General features: G+C 44.5%; 2 protein-coding genes across 3 annotated transcripts; one reads left to right on the top strand and one right to left on the bottom strand.

Annotated features, from left to right (window-relative positions):
- Positions 1-343: 343 nt before the first annotated feature.
- Positions 344-6,642, bottom strand: gpsm2 (G protein signaling modulator 2). Of its 2 annotated transcripts, XM_085930243.1 has the most exons (16): positions 6,443-6,642; positions 6,095-6,133; positions 5,171-5,435; positions 3,389-3,610; positions 3,183-3,318; positions 2,943-3,082; positions 2,749-2,872; positions 2,558-2,673; positions 2,316-2,471; positions 2,139-2,247; positions 1,918-2,047; positions 1,770-1,846; positions 1,523-1,693; positions 1,282-1,444; positions 1,003-1,193; positions 344-921 (listed from the first exon to the last, which is right to left on the bottom strand). In XM_085930243.1, exons 3-16 carry the CDS (start codon positions 5,233-5,235, stop codon positions 754-756), a joined length of 1,968 nt encoding a protein of 655 aa, XP_085786369.1. In that variant the 5' UTR covers positions 5,236-5,435; positions 6,095-6,133; positions 6,443-6,642; the 3' UTR covers positions 344-753. The 2 variants fall into 2 exon arrangements, with proteins under 2 accessions (XP_085786369.1, XP_085786370.1); XM_085930244.1 differs by lacking the exon at positions 5,171-5,435.
- Positions 6,643-7,501: 859 nt separating this feature from the next.
- Positions 7,502-12,407, top strand: aknad1 (AKNA domain containing 1). The gene is made up of 17 exons (XM_085930278.1): positions 7,502-7,703; positions 7,801-8,648; positions 8,903-9,041; positions 9,299-9,432; positions 9,497-9,556; positions 9,620-9,753; positions 9,819-9,981; positions 10,051-10,163; positions 10,454-10,561; positions 10,625-10,801; positions 10,881-11,089; positions 11,162-11,255; positions 11,328-11,504; positions 11,540-11,658; positions 11,871-11,976; positions 12,046-12,163; positions 12,234-12,407. The coding sequence occupies exons 1-17, from the start codon at positions 7,502-7,504 to the stop codon at positions 12,405-12,407; spliced, it is 3,075 nt and encodes a 1,024-aa protein (XP_085786404.1).
- Positions 12,408-13,380: the final 973 nt, after the last annotated feature.

Below are 13,380 nucleotides of genomic sequence, written 5' to 3'. Positions count from 1 at the left end.
CAGAAAGTGGGGGTGAGGGCGGGTGTGGCACTTTTGAACGTTGAACGATTCTTTTGAACGAACCTTTTGAGTGATTCTAAAGATTCACTTCACTTAAAAGAAATGGAATGCACATCATTAGCACCGTCTTCCCCAGTGAAAGGGCAATGTTTCAGGCTATATACCTCTTGTCCCTAAGACGTGTTGTGTTGTTATTTTTTTTGATATTGTACATTTACTTTATACTAAATCAGTGCCTGCGTTATACAGGTTAACCAAAGGTACCCTTTAATGCAAGATTGATCTCATGTTCAATAAAGTGTTTTTACATCAAGCAGATTGTGCTCCATTGAAACGGGTCAATAAAAAAAAAAAAAGTAGCCATGAGAGATTTAATTGCTCCAACCAAAATTACGTACAAAAGATTAGCACTGTACACATAATAATCCCATTTATTACTGACAAAATTCATTTGTAAAATTATTTCAGACAAACTTTATAGTGAAAGTAGAGACGCAAAAAAGACTTACGTTTACAGTTACAAAACGTACAACAATGAAAAAGAAATGCATGCGTGTATTAGAAGTAATACACAAAGTGAAATAATGACACCACAATTGTGAAAATATTTTGTCCCTGATACCGCTTGTGCGAGCAGAGTTGTGAGAACTCTTCCACATGATCTACAACAAGCTGCCTGTTAATGCGTATGAAATTATAAAGTGTTGTAAATGCCATCTTTCAGAAGGGCTTGGGAAATTCGAAGTGCTTCGTTTAGCTGTGATTGGCGTTGGCCTTGCAGGACGGCAACATGACGCGTTGCTCGTCCATTCGCTTGGCTTGAGAGCGCATGATGAGGCTGAAGAAGTCCTCGTCCGGTACCGTGGGCCCGCGAGCCGGAGGAGGGGGAGGTGCGCAGCGCTGGTCGTCCAAACGAGTCCCCTGGAGACAACAAGAGATCCACGTTGTAGAAACAGAGCACATTGAAATCGGAATTTCTTATCACGACAATGACCGGCCCACCTGGCACTTGACGAGCATATCGAAAAAGTCTTCGTCGGGCTCGGCGTTGTCCACGTTGGCCATCAGGTGGCTGAGCACGGCCTGGTTGCTGTTCTGGTTGAGTCTGAGGCCCGGCAGGCTCCCGCCAGCGACTGAGGAGTCCTCTAGGCGCCGGCCTTGAGCGCCGGACACGTTAGTGGATTCGGAAACGGCTGTCAGGGAGGTCGGGATGAATTTATAAATGGATTTTGGATCATTTGTGAGTGAGACAAAATAGAAAACATGCTAGGTGAGACTCACATTTCCTGATGATCCTAGGTGGAGACTGGGGCCCCCCGTTCAGCGACAACCTGCTGCTGCCTTTCTCCCGAATGGAGCAGCGCTGGTCGTCCATGCGGTTGCTCTGGAAGCGAGTGAGGAGGTCGAAGAAGCCTTCGTCGCCGAACATGTCGGGACTGGATCGCTAAGCGGCAAACACGGCGGACGATCAGGCGCCATCATCAGGGTGTGTCCGTGAGTGTTGTCGGGTGAGTCCATCTACCTTGTGACCGCTTTCCAGGGTGTTACTGGCATCCTGGAGGACCTTAGCGGAACCTCCGCCAGCCTTGAACTTCTTCCCGCGTAGACGGCTGACGAAGAACAACTTGGAGGAGCTCTTGGTGAAGGTGGGCTTGCTTTGTTTGCTCAGAATGTCGCTGTTCCACTTCTGAGCCTTCACAACAACAGCAAACACTCGTTATTGGTGTCAAACAAACTAGTGATTATTAGTGTGTGTGTGAGGTACGTACGTTCATCTTGTCAGGCGTGAGTTGCATCAGCTCCAGGTTCTCCATGCTGTGCCTCCTGCTCAACCTCGGCCTAGCCCCTGAAATGCAAGACACCTGCTGATGGTGGCTGCTGAGGGAAAACATCTCGGAGAACGTCCAAATAGCTCACCTTGCAACTTGTAGTCGATGTCCCTGTTTTCAGACAGGGTGGAGTTGTTGGTGCTGTAGCTCAGACCTAACACTGTCTGCAGATCCGTCACGTTCATACGTGCCGTCAGCTCGCCGCTCCTGTCTCCCGTCTGTCACACGTGGAGATCATGAAAAGAATCTCTGATTTTCTTAAAAATAGTTGATCAAGGTGACAAAGACATTGAGCTTGACAAGACCAACCTCTTTGCAGATCTCCAGGTGTTTCTCAGCAAAGTGCATGGCCTGGTCATGGTTCCCGAGTGCAGTGTGAGCGTTTCCCAGACTCCAGCACGCTCGACCTTCTCCGATCCTGCAAGCACACGCCACTTTGGTCAAAGTGAACGACGAGTCTTACGGCTTCAGCGTGTGCGTGCGTACCGGTCGTTGAGGTCCTGGGCTATGATGAGATGTTTGAGGTGGTAATCGATGGCTCTCTCGTAGTCCTGCAGCAAAGTGTACGTGTTGCCCAGACTGTAGCACGCCTGAGCTTCCACCGCACGATCCTTCAGCTGCCTCGCCAGCTGCAACGTCCTCCTGGACCACCACGGACAGACGACAATTCAAACTAAGGTTAGGGTTTCCATTTTGAATATGAACCTTGCCGTACTTTGTCGACTCACTTATAATGCTCAGCTGCCACTTCAAACTCTCCCAGGAAAATGTAAGCGTTGCCCAAGTTGCAGTAAGCTCGTCTTTCTGCCGAGCGGTCGCCGAATTCCTTGGCTATGAGCAAACGCTAAAGACAGATTGGAAGATTTACTTTTAGGGGACATCACACAAGATAAACTGCCTTTCTCTGCCTCACCCTCACCTGCTCATGAGACGCCACGGCATTCCGAAAGTTCCCGAGTAGGTAATGAGTGTTACCCAAGTTGCCGTAGGTTCGACCCTGAGCGGCCCGGTCACCGACTTCTTGGACGAGCCCCAAATTTGCCCTGAAGGTGCACGCAGAGGGGACACAATTAACTGGCTGCATTACCACAACAACACAGCGCGGCGACGTACTCATAATATTCCGAAGCCTTCCTCAGGGCCTCCATGACGTCCTCTGGGAAATCTCCAGGTTCTGCTCCGCTCCAGCAAATACTTTTTCCTTTTGCATGGTACACATTCCCAAAGTTGTACAGAGCTCGCGCCTGACCCACCTGAAAGGTGGAAATTATCAGTCGTCACCAATTTATTTCTTTATACCACCAAGTGACGCAATTCTAAAGAATCAGAATAACGTGTGAATGCTTTCAATACCTTGTCATTTACATCCCTGGCAATATCCAAGTGCCTCTGACAGCACACCATGGCCTCGTCAAACCTCCCCAACACCTTCAACGTGTTGCCGAGATTCCCGCTGGCTTTGGCTTCTCCGAGGAGATCCCCGACGGTCCTGCGCATGGAAACGCCTTGAGACTCGGTGCGACGTGTTCGCTCAGCGTGCCCGCCTCGACGCCACCGACCTGGTCAAGGTGAGGTCGTGCCGGTGGAACTCCAGCGCCTTGGCGTAGTCGTGCAGGTGGAAGTAAGCGTTGCCCAGCTGGCTGTAGATGGCGCTGAGCACCTGCAAGTCCTCCGTGCCGACCTGGATGGCAGCTTCGAAGAAAGACACGCCGGCTCGGTAGTCGCCCACCTTGCAGAGGCGCTCGCCTTCCAGCGCCAGCTCAAGGCACGACACCTCCATCCTAAAGTGGTCACGGGACAAAAGATTGACTTTTTGACAAGCCTCGAAAGTACTGCGTGGTCACTCGGACAAGATCACGAGAACTGACTGGCTAAAAAAAATATCATTCCGGGCAGTGAAAGATTTCAGTGGAGGATGTTTGGCTGCTTCCTTCCATTTATTCAGAACAATGGATTGTGCAATTTACTGAGCCGTGTACAAGCACGCCCTTATTTGTTATGGTAGATCACATCCTTTCGTTAGCCTCGTTGGCTCTTGCAGCAGAAATGTGGCAAGGTTGCAGGATGAGTGTAGAAAAACACTGGCGGAGCTAGAGAGGGGTGGGGTGGGGGCACTGCCTCCCTCCCCGAGAATATAACCCTCATTTCAACCCCCTCAGTTTCCCGAACCCTTCCCCACATTTTAAGTCAATCTCAATTTATCAGCGTGGAGAATGAAGTTGGAAAGAAGCCAGCCACGCCTTTCAAGGGAGCGTCAAACAATAGGTGGGTTTATATTTTCCTGGATGACATCAGGCTAAGCCAAGATCAAAGTCTCACTTTCTTTTCTCTGCAGGAAAAGTCTCTCCTTTGTTCCAAAGACATGAAAAGAAGTCCGATTTTTTTTCTTAAGGTTGATTATCACAACGTTGCAGTGGTATCGTGAGATTTGAGTGGGTGTGATGTGTACCAGCCTACCTGCAGCTTTTTCTTGCCTTACAACAACAACAACAGCAGCAGCATCTGAGAGGCATCTACTGCATCCAGCAGAGGTGACCCCTCAAAAAAGCAACTTTTTTTCTCTTTTGGTACTCCCCCCCCAGACAAAAAAAAATATTTCCAGTGACATCAACCCCAAAGGCGTGTGACACCGTCAACCGTGTTAAGCCTAAATGCAAGCAGGGCACAGAAAGACCCGAGTCAGCGTTCTGTGGGATCATCTTTATCGTCTTTCCTTCTCCTCTGACCTGGTCACTTGAGATTACAGCGGCAGAAGCGCAACAGATTACAGGTCGGGCGAGATCCGAAATAGATGCGGAGGCCGTTCGGGTAACATAACCCTAACCCGATGGCGTCCGTTGGGAAGGGCCATCCCAATATTGTTGACGGGCACACAAAGCAAGCAAGGGATAAATATTTTAGGGCTTGTTAAATATTGACGCTAGCTTCAACAAGAGCTTGGACAGTGCACATTGGGCAGGTAATTAGAGATCCCTCCGGGATGTCTTCTGCCTTCAAACTCGGCGGGTATTCACGAGAAAGTGAAAACGTATCCCATATCATATCAATGTAGTCATTAGAAATAAAGTCTGGGGGCTGATTCAGGAAGAAAGATGGCAAATTAAGGTACTTAACCTTCAATTTGACCCCGATTTGTCCCCTCACTATGACATCACCTCCATCAATTTCCTGTGCAGGGACACACTATCCCAGCAGAAAGGCAGACTGCACTCTGGACTGGCTTCCATTTTTATCGACGAGCGGATAAATGGATCGATACTGTCACTGAGTTGCATGAATATTCCCCATGGCCAATCTTAAATGCTATTAGAGAACAGCATGGCAAGGCAAGTGGTTCCTACCTGTAGCGGACATGGAAGGACTGATCCTCAGCTCTTGTGCTAATCACTGAGCCGTCTGTATCCATCGCTGTGCATAATATGAGGGAAAATCCGAATATCGTTCCAGACCAAATGATTGCGTGGAAAAAATAAAGAAGAAAGTCAAAATAGAAGTTAATGAAAGAAAATCAAAAAGTCCGCAAAAGGGAGGGAGGCTAGTTTGAGTCCACTGGGCTGCTTTGTGTCTTTTGCATCCCTGCCCCTCAGTCTCCCCCTGGGTGGCCCTCTGTGGAGAGAATACAAGATGCTGTATGTGAAGCCTCTTTCTGACCACGCGGCGCCATGGCAACACCCACCAAACAGCGGCAAGCTGAGTGAGGCGAGGCGAAGGAAGAGAAGAGAGAGTGAGTTGAGTGAGTGAGTGCAGGGCGGGAATGGAAAAGGATGGTGGTCAGCACACGCAAGCTGTCAATCAAAGGCCAGGAGATGAGCTCTAAAGTTGCTAAGGCCATCCAGCGATGAGAATGCAAAAAAAAAAGCTTGGACTCAACAGAAGCCATGAAAAAGTCCAGAACATCCTCCAGAGGAAGGAAAAAAAAAGCATGTGTGAAGTTACCTAAAGATAAGCAAGCCAACCGTTAGCTCATTTCTCCATGAGGTCATTACTGCAACCGCCCTCCTCTCACAGAAATGTTTGCAAATGAATTTGAAATGATGATTGGCATTTTTAGAGTGTAACATCTACAATTAAAATGTTCAAGATGTTTCTATGGTTACTATAGATGACTGCAGGTGTACCTAATGAAGTGTCTGCTGACCCGAGACCCCAAGGAAAGGCTGATTGAGATTTATGAGAGAAATGACTGCCCCAGACACCACATAGCGAGAATATCCACATGTCAAAGGGATAGAAATATAAATCTGGACAAATCTTGACATACTGACCTGTAGCTCCTTCTCACAGGGGCAGGAAACCTAGAAAGCCTGCAGGGAGAGTTAGAATACTATTAATGATCATTTTACATTTAAGTTTTGTGCATATTTGTCATGAAAAAATAACACTTTATATGAACTTGGATCATCACTGTACAATACATTTTCACTGTAAATGGATGAGCCGATGATTGCATTGGTTGTAAGAATGAATTTTTTTATATTTCATATTTAATACTACGATCGAATGGATTAATATCAGACGTATTTGGAGCTAATCATTAATGGAATTTTTCTTCAACAATCCCCCTTTTTACAAAGTCAATGGTGAGCGGGTTAGCGTATTAGCTGCAAACTTACGTGAGTCGATCCAGTTCGAACAGCTCGCTCGTATTCTTCTTTCCTTCTTTATGATAATAATACCTACAACCGTGCGAGCAAAAGACGCATTGCTGATAAACGACACTATTTGGCAGCTATAGTTTCATGCATTTTGTTAAACTTCGACAAGTACTTGTTAGTTGGCGATTTTTTCTTTTCTTTTTGGGAGGGGAGGGGCGTAGTAGTGACGTCAGTGTTTTTGTATAACAGCCAATTGGAGGACGGTATTCAAAGAAAGCCGCGCCCATGACTCCAAGTCATTGGTCCAATCGATTTGAATGGAACGATTTCATGACGTAGTGTAAATTCGCTGTCATTGTGCCATACAAATTACAACCTCTAAAAAAGTGGTAATTGAATCACGATGGTGTGGTTAGAAATTTGCTTCTATTTTGATATAACCAATTGATGCTTGCTAAATGAATTGAAAACGAGAACTTATTTAAAAAAATAAAAACTGAAAAATAAAAACTAATTGAAAATCCAGGGGTCATTTCCGCTGCTGTTGCTAGGCAACCAGACGCCTGACAGCGCACGTCGAGATGGACACCACTAACGTGCAATATTAATGATGGCGCAGAAACAAAACCTGCCCAAGAAAACATATGTCAAGACAGGAGTTGGTAGAAGCTTTGGACTTATTTACTTGCAGTAATACCCCAAGAGGTGACTTTTTTGTTTCAGACATATTTTTGTTTCAGGACCAGGATATTACTTGAGTAAGTAGGTCTACCATCTTTTAAGCATTTGACTGGACAATTATGACACACTGACTTTTTGACACAAGCAGGTAGGCGATCCAGAATATTATGCAAGACTTTTTGTTTAGTATTGTTGCTTTCTTCTTTCTTTAGTGATTAGTGATGTTTCATTATACATTAAATTACATGATTAAATTATTTAAAAGAGTACTGTCATGTGAGTGAATAAAATTACTTTACTTAAATGTGTTAACTTGTTCCACTGTCTTCATGAAAAAAAAAAAACAATAAAAAAAAAAAAAAAACAAGGCTGGCTTACAAGGTCTTCTCGTAGGTCATGGAAGGGAAAAAAGAGTTGGATGATGTCCAGGAAGAACGCAAAACAACTTTGCTATGGGAAAAGTGCATCCAGCAGAGAATCATGGTGGATCTCAGTGAAGATGAAAGTCTCCACTTAAATGACTTGCAAGCTTCTTGTTTAGCTTTGCATCTGTCGCAGGCAGAGTCTGCCGTGTCTGAGACCAGCATTCGTTTCAGTGGTGAGTCACATGCCGCAGCTTGACGACTACAACGACTATATAGACATAGACACAAAGAAAATATTAATTTCTTTCTTCACATATGACTCTGCTTCAGACTCTATTCTTGTCAGGAGTGACACGGTGCCACCAAATAAGAGCAACATATTGCAGAACATGGATCTCCCAAATCAGGAACATGAGGACTCTGGGCAAAATACTAGCGACGAGGATCAGGAGGAGCTCCCTTACGACGGCGACCATTCTAAACACCTTGATTTTGTTGGACCTCATGTGGAGAAAGAAGAAGAGGATGTCACTGACAAAAAGGATGAAGAAGTAGTTCCAACTTGCACTGGACCTCCAGTAGATATTAACCAGCTGTTGCTGCGGCATTTCTCCCAGGAAGAATTGCTGCAGAGTGGAAGGCTGATTGAAGCAGAGACCCTTCCAGAGGTTTCCCTGCTGGAGAGTGTCGACGACCTCAAATCGACACGCAACGACACGGAGGTGTCGGCCAGCATTTCCGAGGAGCCTTCAATCAGAAGTTTTTACAGCGACGACAACAGTCCATCAAAAAGAGAACATGTGGAAGAAGACAAGACAGCATCTAGTCCAGATGAGAGTGTTGCAGCACCAGCAAAGTGTGAAGAGTCCCAAGTTCACATGAGGAAAGTTTCACATTTACGCAGTAGGTCCTTTGGTGAGCTGAAGTACGGCCAGGGTCAAGTCCATTATCCTCTTCCTGACTTCTCCAAAGTTGCCCCAAAGGTTAAAATTCCAAAAGGACCCAGTGGTCCAGTCAGGCTTGTTCCTCAAGTTCCCAGTCCCATGGTCCGAGCCCAGTCCGAGCCGGGAATGTTGGAGGTGATCAGCAGGGTCCTGGAGGACTCAGGTCTTCAACCTTCAGAGATGCCTCAAGTCACACAAGACCAGACCGGTCCTGACTTGGTGCATCACTTTCAGGTTTACCTCTTCTTTTAATGCTTCATGGAAGCACATGTCACAATTTAACATATATGATTTTTTTGTGAAGATTTTTGGTGGTAGTTTTTGTTATTATTTATATAAAAAAAAAAAAACACACGTTTGCTGTTTTTTTTTTTAATTTAGAGTTGAGCAGCTTTATTTAGATAAAGGTAGTCTTTTAGCGCCGCCTTGTGGTTTTTAAAGGAAATGACCAATCAGCTTTAAATCTTCTCTTTAAATTGTCTCTTTAGGATGAATATGATCAACTACTGGCCAAATATGGCAGGGTGGAGAATCTCTTTCTGGCGCTTTCTTCAGACATTTGCAATGAAGGAAACCCCAGGAATGGAAGCCATGTTGGATCGGAAGCTCCTCACATTCTAGCATTGGGTATGTTGTTGCATACGACAGCGAAAAAGACAGAGGATGTTCCGTTTGTTTCCATGGAGACAAATGGGGTCAAGTGACACGATTCTGGTTACTCAACATCTTTTGTTCCGGATGCTTCATTTACTTGAAAGTCACTCACCGTAAACACAAAGGGGATTTTTTTTTTTTAGTCAATTATTTTGAGTCATTTTCCCTTATGTTTTTTTTTCTCTCTCACAACTTTAAATGATCTCGCATGAAATTAATTTTTGTTTCAGAGAACAATATTGAAAAAGTCAAACCAGGTCACCAGAATGAGATGAAGCCCTCCACATCCGATCAAGATGGCGGCAGTGAGGCTGAGAAAATGACTGCCGAGCTGAGAGCTGTCCTTAGTCACTTCATGCAAACAGTCAGTTCGAAAAAGTTTGATCCGTTTTATCCATTCACAAAACATTAACAAAACATTTATGCAGGTGGATGAGTTCAAGCAGAGTGTGACCAACATGTCGGTTAGCACAGAAGAACAACAAATGGTAAGCGGCCATCACAACTCAAACAATCAAATTGAGCTAATTGTAACTTGGATTTGCTGGTAGATGTTAAGGAGCTTGATGGAAGCGCAGGATCAACTGGAAAGAAAATACATGAGCAAGAAAGAAGAGCACCGAGTTCTGGAGATGAAAAATGACTTGGGCCTGTGCAGAAACATCGGAACGTTCGACCCCAACAGGTGCGATTGAGCTCCATTTTTTGAGTGGGAAAAGTCATGTGACCATCTTGTTTGCGTGGGAGCAGGCTGGTGGAAGGGGATATATTTCGGGCGGGTATGCATCTGGAGGATATTAAGGAGATGATCGACAAAAGCACGTGCGAGCGGAACATCTCGCCTCTCTTGTGGTCAACTCCCACCACAAACAAGCTGTCAGTGAAGGCCACGCCTCCACCAGCACAGCATCAGGTAACACACTTTGACCTTGAGAAAAAAAAAAAAAGATACGAGTCGGCTATGGACGGTGTCATTTTTCAGGGGTCAAGTGTAAGTTTGACTGCGGCGACAAAGTCTGAGGACAAGAGTAGTAAAAATGACGGATTGGAGGAAAGGAATGAGCTCATATGCAACGATTCAATGCAAGTCAACAGGTGAGGATGTCGAGGATGGAAAAGCAAAACTGTCAAAATAAAAAAGAACAAATAAATAAATAATAATAAAATAGATAACATTTAAAATAATAATAATAATAATAATAATAATAGTGATAATAAATAAAATAATAATAATCATAAATAATAATACCAAACAAGCTGGGATACAGAATGTATTTTACACCACTACAGCCACTATTCAATTTCTCTTTCCTGCAGGCAGATTGTGTTTCAGGTTACCGTGTCGGTGTTGGATTCCATTGCGCTCAGCTTGAGTGTTTGTGCAGGTTTTCTGTCGCTGTGGAGGGACCTCTGGATTCTGAGGATGAGGAGAACCGTGAAGAAGAGGAAGGACGAGCTAGCGGTGGAATCAGTGGGAAATGGACATCAGGAAGGTCAGTGGTTTTATTAGGGATGCATTAAGTTTGTTTGAATCAAACTGTCAAAACTTGCAGTAGCGTGCAAGGTGGCGTTCCAAATCAAGAAGGCAACGTTGGTGAGGGTGTCAGACTGCCTGTGGAGGTCCACTCGGCATCTGATGGACACGCATGCAGAGAGACAGACAGTGGATTTGGAAGTTCCTACTTCAATCAATCTGGTGGAATGTTGCATCTTAATCATTCCTTCATAGAAAGGTAGAAGACATGATCGCAGGTGCTGACATTTTTTTTTTTTACAAGCTAAATTCTAAAATGTACCGACATGTGGTTTTAGTCCACAGGCCTTTCCTGGAATGCCCAGTGATGGACTTTGCACATCAGACAGTGAAGGATCCTCCCTTAATTTGTTGACAACTATCCATCCAAAGGACCTAAGCAGTCGACGACACAAATCTGCATTCCAAGCACAGCCTGAAGGTTCAGCAACTGCAGTAGAACGATGGGTGCAAGATACCATTGAAACTTCTTCTCTCAAGCTGCAAGGTGAGTCCATCCTTCATTGTCATCATGGCAGTGACCATTCAAGTAAATTTTCTTCATCCATGACCTGAACAGATCCTGATGAAAATCATCTCCATGCCTCTGAACCAAACACGAACCCTGTGATGGATGCAGGGCAAAGAGAAAGGAATCTGTGCACTTGTAATAGGTCAATAGCTACTAATCTCTCTTTCATTTTCTACTTGGTGACCACATCTGTGATGCATTTGTGTGTGTCCAGTGAGGCTATCCTGGCCTTGCAGGTAGAGGTGTCCAAACTGAAGAAAGACCTGGAAGAAGGTCTGGTTCAGTTGCCTCACCTCGCAAGAAAGATGGATTACCTGGCCTTCAAATACAGGCAAGATCGTCAGGAGCGTAAGTCCAAAACCAAAAGCAGGACCAACTACAAGATAGCCAGGTAGGAGGAACTGATACATGAAACGTAGAAAAAAGAACTAACATCATCATTTCAACACCATCAAGCAGCAGACAGAGTTTAAGCAATTTCAAATCGAGACAGTCAAAACTTGAAGACTGGATTTCAACAGAGATGGAGCCGAGAAGGAGAAAAGGTTCGCCACTTTGATGTCTTACGAATCATCTCTTGATATATTCTAAAACGGAGGCACGTTGCTAATAGCAACATAATAAATAAAAATAATGCCATAAATTAACATAGTAATAAAAACAAACAATTTCCCCTGTGTACTGGGTTTTTTAAATTTTCTCAATGCACAATTAAAAAAAAATAAAAACAAAACACTTACCACATTATTTCTTCCAGCAGAAGGCGTCATCACCAAAGAGAAACGCTTTCTTCTCACACCTGAGCCCCCCCAGAGGCCACTGCTCCAGGTCAGCTATGGCTCCTCCTGCAGTCTACCTGCCAGGTAAGCACAAAAACACAACATTTCCCAACCGTCAATTTCACATGAAACTTTTTTTTTTGTCATATTCAGCTACAAATTGAAAGAACCGCACGCGACCTATCAGCGAAAGCGTTCCACCCAGTCCGACTCAGCTCTCCTGCCGAGCGATGTGTACTTCCAAAAACCTGGCTGCAGGATAGGAAGCAAGGTGGTCTTTCCCTAAACACGATTCTTCCATTACAAACACCCGATGTTGATTTCCTCCTTGGGTTTTCGAGGAGGAGGAAATGAACAGGACTCTGGACCAAGCCATCGAGGCCGCTCGCAGCATGAAGAGGACAACGGACCGCATGGCCAAGAGACTGACGGCAGACCTGGCCAAAGCTCAGCTCCTCCCACATCGCCAAGAGGGTTCAAAAAACATTGAATGGCTTCGCACAAAAACAGCATAATGCAAATTCAAATGCAAATCACATGGACAAATAGTTTTGACCTGGACTTCAGGGGACTTTTATGAAATGTAATAATTTACCTCCATATAGAAATAATATGGTCATCTATAAAATACTGGTGGACCACAAAAGTTTTTATTATTTAGAGTTGCATATTTTTAGTTTAGCACAATTGAACAACATTGCTTCAAAGTTAAATATAACTGAACTGTACTTGAATTGTCTTTTTATTTTTTTTTTCAACGGGTGCGTTTCAGCTTTCAATTGGTTTGTCATTTGATGCTCACAATTAGCCACAAGGCTAACGCCATAAAGGATAAATCAAATTCAAAAGTAGGTCAGAATAAAATTACAGGAAAATCCCGCTGGGTCAAATAAGTATCAGCCGCCGCCGCCGCCTATTTAACGCATCCAATGGCCTTTCCGTCTCGCGGGGGCCTTTCAGCACCAAACGTGTCCGCTTACTGAGTTTGTGTTTGGTTACTTTGTGGATTCAACAGTGTCACCACCAAAGCCTGTTGGTGCTGGGATGTGTTCAATGTTGCTTGCGGGCTATCGTGTTCATTTTTAGTGTTTACTAACCTGAGGGCAACCTGACTGGAGTGCCAAGAAATATACAATCCACCTGTTTCTTTATGCAGGTGTAACAACACCTGTGCTGTATCATGAGACTGAAGACAAACTCGATCAAATATTGTAATTCTATAGAGAAAAAAGAAATCACCTTTTGGATATCAGATTAAATAGGTATCAATTTTAGTGTTTTATTATTTATATATATTTATTTTTTGGGTTTTTTGATATATTTTTTTGTTTTATTTAGCATATGCTTATTATCCGAGTCAACCAAATACAAGATTTATTTCTAAAGGCTTATTAACCTCTTCCAATGTTTGAAAGATGAGCTTCTTCCTCTTACTCCGATAGGCCACCCAAACGACCCCCGGGGGGGGCGGAGTTTCAGCCCTCGGGC

This window comes from Syngnathus leptorhynchus, chromosome 14 (assembly GCF_054491065.1).
Source record: "Syngnathus leptorhynchus isolate UIUO chromosome 14, UIUO_Slep, whole genome shotgun sequence".
In the NCBI taxonomy this organism is placed as follows: Eukaryota; Metazoa; Chordata; class Actinopteri; order Syngnathiformes; family Syngnathidae; genus Syngnathus; species Syngnathus leptorhynchus.
The sequence above is the reverse complement of the archived record's forward strand: the minus strand, read 5'-3'. Positions and strand labels throughout refer to the sequence as shown.